This window comes from Perkinsus marinus, assembly GCF_000006405.1.
Source record: "Perkinsus marinus ATCC 50983 genomic scaffold scf_1104296931854, whole genome shotgun sequence".
NCBI lineage: Eukaryota > Perkinsozoa > Perkinsida > Perkinsidae > Perkinsus > Perkinsus marinus.
This window is the reverse complement of record NW_003215631.1, coordinates 1-5269: the sequence shown is the minus strand read 5'-3', so window position 1 is coordinate 5269 and position 5269 is coordinate 1. Positions and strand designations below refer to the sequence as shown.

The window sequence follows — 5269 nt, the reverse complement described above, 5'->3', positions numbered from 1 at the left end:
AAATAATTAGTGTATTAAATAATGATGACTTACTACACATATTGCATTTGTAACCATGATCATCAATTGTGAACATTTTTCGAATGTTCCATGGTGCTTTTTCTAAATACCAACCGTATCCTTCCCTGAAAATGAAAACTGTATCGTTTGTAGCATATACCTATTTTTCATATGTTGTAAAACATGCAAAATATTTTTGATTTATTATATACATGTGATTGTATATAATTATAATTAAATATACATAAAAAAATTATACATATAATTAAAAGTTACATTTATATATATGTTTGATACTACAAATTTGGTGACTTACTGTTGTTTTTCTTCTTCTTTTTCTTCTTCTTTAATCTTGTTGTCAAACGGTAAAATTCGCATAGATGGCCTGAAAGAAATAAAAAAAGATAAAAAGGTAATTATAAATATATTGTTGACTTACTGTTCATTAGAGACATCCATTTGATTTAGTTTTTGAATATGTATTTGATTTTGTACATGTTGTTGTACTTGTTGAAGTGTAACGAATACTCTTTTGCAGACTTCACAATAGAATCTGAAGAAAATAAAATGTATATTGGCCTATAATTACAGAAACTTACATGTCTGTAGTCATTTCGTAATTAGCAATTATTTTTCAATAACGTATAGATTTGAATTTTAATTGGTATGATTTTAGTTTTTCGCTAGGCGTATAAATAAAAACCCAGATGATGCTAAAAAGCTGGTATGTCACAAGCATATTCTGCCAATGTTCGACACATTCTTATAATATTAGTATATACATAGATAATACACTGCAAAGAGTACACAGCAAACATATGTCTCAGGCATATACTGCCATTTTATGACATACTTGTGGGATATCGCTATGTACACATGATTATGAAAAGCGTAGCAAGCTACGTCCTAGGCAGATAATGCCAATTTGTAACGAGCTTATCACATACTAAGCATTTATATGTAGCGCGTATAAATACAATAAAACATGTGTCTATCAACAAGTTGATAACAAAATTCGAAGGCACTACATACAAAAACCGAGCGAGCAAATCGAAGGCATATAAAGCCACTGAAAGATTAGCTACTTGGTATTTATGCATTATCCGTATGTCATAAGTTGGCATTATATGCCTCAGACATATGCATAAACACCGAAATGAATATAGAAAAGATATGATATATGTCTGAGGCAGATAATGCCACCGAATGACATAATAGCCATGTCTAATTGAAACAACCGATACGACCACAAGAGAACCTGCTAAATAGTGTATATGTCTCGGGCATACGATGCTCGCTTGTGACATACGAATAAAACTGTACACAGAAGCAGACACCGAACTGCAGATAATAGAAAACCTTATATGAGTCCAAAGCAATTATCGTTACCGTACGACACATTAAGAATGTAATTGCTATATAATTCACTAAGACAGGTACAAAGCAAAGGAAAGACGTCAAAATGTTAATCATTTGTTGAACAGATCGTTTAAACTCATTAGGTACAACCTATGTATATCTCAGCCACATAATGGCAGCTTGTGACAAACTTATAATCTTTTATGCATAGAAAAACACCGAAATAAAAATGATACAAAACAAGAAATATATACCAGCCAGATAATGGAAGCAGAATCTGAAACGTCTGTCTGAGGCATATAATGCCAACTTATGACACACGTATACTGTTTAAAGCATACACAGACACCGCAATAAAAATGGCCAAGAAAAATATAATATTGCGAGTTCAACAAGATTACCCACCTAACTGTTTTTACCATGCCCAGTACTACCTAAATCCTCCAATTGCTCCTTGTCCAGCATAGGCTTCTTTTTGTATGAAGACTTAGTAGTAGACATACGTGAATAAAGATATTCAAAGTACCAGAAGCTATCAGGAGTATAGACAACACAGAACGCAGACGTTCAATAAGGACTAATTCAAGTAAGATCGATGACCACAAGAAACGGAAATAGCTAGCACATTGTGCGTGCGGGCGAGTGGGGACGGCACTATTACCCGAAGGAATAGAATTTGTGGATGGTGTAACCACAACCGAACCCTTGCCGACGCTGGCTGCGTTGATACCGCGAGCCTTACAACCCCAAGTACTAGTTGATCGAACCGACGGACTCTGCCTTGTACTGACGCGTGACGTATCCTCAGTGCACTTGCGAATAAGTCTCGGAGAACGGCGAACACCCTCTAATATATGAGTGGCCTCACTACGTGCTCCACTTCGCGTTAGAACCATGACTACTATCAACTCAAGGTCTGAACTACTGGATATACAAGCTACCTTCTGACCAACGTAACGTGCTTGCACCGTAACTAGACGTCAGTTGCGTACCTCAACAGTGCAGTAAGTGAACCAGGAACTCTGTAGCGGTCCAGAGCTTAGTACACTCAACTACCGAGCTTACCAACCACAACTCAGCTTTCTTCTTTGCTTCACGCAACGCGCAAAACAGCCTGCACGCAGACACAATGTCTCGCGCACTTACAGACTTAAGAACCCTCAACGTTGAAAGAATGCCACTGCGGTATCGCACAACATGTCGTGCGAAATGAAAATGTCGCCCGCCCGATACATGGGAAATGCAAGATTGCTAGTGTTCAAGATTGTAGCCTCATTCAACGCAGACGAGTACGAACGTTTGCACCGTAGATCAACGTTCGAAAACAAACGAATTAGACGACAGTGTATAGTACAATGTACTATCGACCTAAAGTAGACTTTTGTCGACCTACATCACACAACAAAAGCAAGAACAAGGCAGCCTTTTTGTCAAGTTAAGACGATACGAAAGACAAATGTCTAAATGCAACATAAATCCATACTAACCGAGTGAAACTGTAAACACAAAGTAAAGATAAGTAAACGTACTGTAGCGTACATTACGTAGCGTACTATACTATAAAGAAAAGAATAACGCAGGCGCTGGACAGTTAGTAATATGACACGTACAAACAGGATCCACTGTAGAATTAGCAACATGTAGTACTTAACGAATTTTGTATACAGCGTTCTCTTAGACGTTATGAGACGAGATCAACAGTATACATGCCAATCTCAAACACTCAACATGTATTTTACTTATCGCCTGTCTATTAAAGCACAGATGTACGCTCTCCGCAAAGATGAGTTTACACATTATTCTGCATCTGATAGTCGAACAACGAGAAAAGTCATGATGTATACCACGTAGCATTATACGAGTTTAGAGAATCTTAGGAGTTCTACATGCCGCAAGTTAATTTCTACCGACACAAAACAAAAAAATTGGAATCAAAATTTTGAAAGCCAAATCGAGTATTGCGCGGGCGCAAAGCGCAAATCTGGGCTTTTCGTAGAACACGGAAATTGTGACATATGCACGTAGGTATTTTTTGCGGAGACTTTGCGACGAGGGCATACTTGAGTGCGTTCTTTATCGAATTGAAATTCCTCGGATTCGACAAGAGGGTTTGACCTCATAAAAGTTATACAGGATATGCTGAGATTGGGAAACCGTAAATGTCGTCGGTATCTTAACTTGCTGAAGTAACGTCGGTATTTCTTAACTGGCTTGTGGCAGCCAAGCGTTCATAGCGACGTTGCTTTTTGATCCTTCGATGTCGGCTCTTCCTATCATTGAGACGCAGAAGTCTCAAAGTGTCGGATTGTTCACCCGCCAATAGGGAACGTGAGCTGGGTTTAGACCGTCGTGAGACAGGTTAGTTTTACCCTACTGACAAAGTAGATACTGCGACAGTAGTCGAAGTTAGTACGAGAGGAACACTTCGTCCAGATACTTGGTTAATGCCGTTGTCTGAAAAGACAGTACGGCGAAGCTACCATCTGCTGGATTACGGCTGAACGCCTCTAAGCCGGAATCCATGCTGGATAAGCAGTGTTGTACACCGTGCTCAATGCTACAAGAAAAAGGCTAGGTCAGGCTTCGGCCTGACCAAAATTCAAGCTGCTATACCTCTGGCTGCATTGACTTGTGGTCAGAGTGTATGGTGATCATAGCAATTGCAAGTATTGGGCTCGATAAATCCTTTGAAGACGACTTAATTGCATCCGGGTATTGTAAGTGTTGAGAGTAGGCTTAGTCTTACGATCCACTGAGATTCATCCCGTGTTGCGCCGATTTGTCTCCTCCTATTCTATTTCCATCTACGGACTCGATTTAAAAAGGCGGATTACTCCACACTCAAGAGCTTCTGAGAGCTCTGGTGTGGGGCACGGTTGAGTTGGATCGCGGTATAGTGTCCTGATGAGCGTTTGAAGTTGGATGGAGGATCATACCTTATGGGTTGAAAATCCTCGACTTGTCCAAATTTGGGTGTGCGCGGTTGGGGGTAACTTGGCTTTTTGGTCGACTTTATGATCGCCAGCGGCCATACTGCGTCGAATACACCGGATCCCATCCGAACTCCGAAGTTAAGCGGCGCAAGGCCCGGATAGTACTGGGGTGGGGGACCGCCCGGGAAGTCCTTAGGGTGCTGCTGGCTTTTTGCAAAAGTCGTACATTTTTTTACAAACCCCCTCCCCACCCCCTTGGACATTGTTCCTCTTTTGTCTTGTATTGTGAAGCAGCCTATGCTAGCCCACAGAAGAGTCCAGTAGTTCAATAGAGAGACAAGTGAACATAGTTTATAACATTGTCCAAGGGGTGGAGGGGGATGCGCGAAATCGATGTGCACGTTTGGTCAAAGATGCTCGCGAAAGCTGCACATCAATTTCGCACATGGGCGAAATTGACTTGCAGGTGGGTATAAAAGTTGATGTAGGCCATGTGGCTCGATTTCAACCATATGGGTATGCTTCTGAGGATGGGGTGTTACAGTGGACCATATGTGGTAGGTCATTTGGAAATGTCACCAAAATGGTCTAAATCTGCGCATTCCATTTAAGTGAATTTAAGTGAAATTTAAGTGAATTTTACTTAAAATTGACCTTTTTCGTTGCGCAGATTTGGGGTGGTGATGGGTGACGCGGTGAATTTTTCAAAAAAGAGGTATATCGTGTGCTATTTGTATTTTTGGTATCACCGCGTCACCAATCACCATTGACGGTTTCTTTTTCGAAGTTTTTCCGGATTATTGCATTTTTTATATAATTGTGGGTGGCTGATTCTTGCGAAAGGACTGTTGTGATGTCCGAGTTCCCAAATTGGGAGTTTTTGGACATCACTCCTGATCTGCCGGCGGCGATCAGGATGACTGACATTTCGATATATTTTGGGTATTCGATAGCTGCCAAATCGGTCAGCGTCGAGT

General features: G+C 40.4%; 1 protein-coding gene across 1 annotated transcript in view; it reads right to left on the bottom strand.

The window, feature by feature from the left end:
* The window catches only part of Pmar_PMAR019835 (hypothetical protein), a gene marked incomplete at both ends in the record, with an annotated part of 3077 nt that extends 2464 nt beyond the window's left edge, over positions 1 to 613 (bottom strand). The window contains 4 exons of the mRNA XM_002786111.1: positions 37 to 125; positions 317 to 385; positions 440 to 553; positions 600 to 613. Coding sequence (XP_002786157.1) covers positions 37 to 125; positions 317 to 385; positions 440 to 553; positions 600 to 613 — 286 coding nt within the window. The remainder of the gene's footprint in view (positions 1 to 36; positions 126 to 316; positions 386 to 439; positions 554 to 599) is intronic.
* Positions 614 to 5269: the final 4656 nt, after the last annotated feature.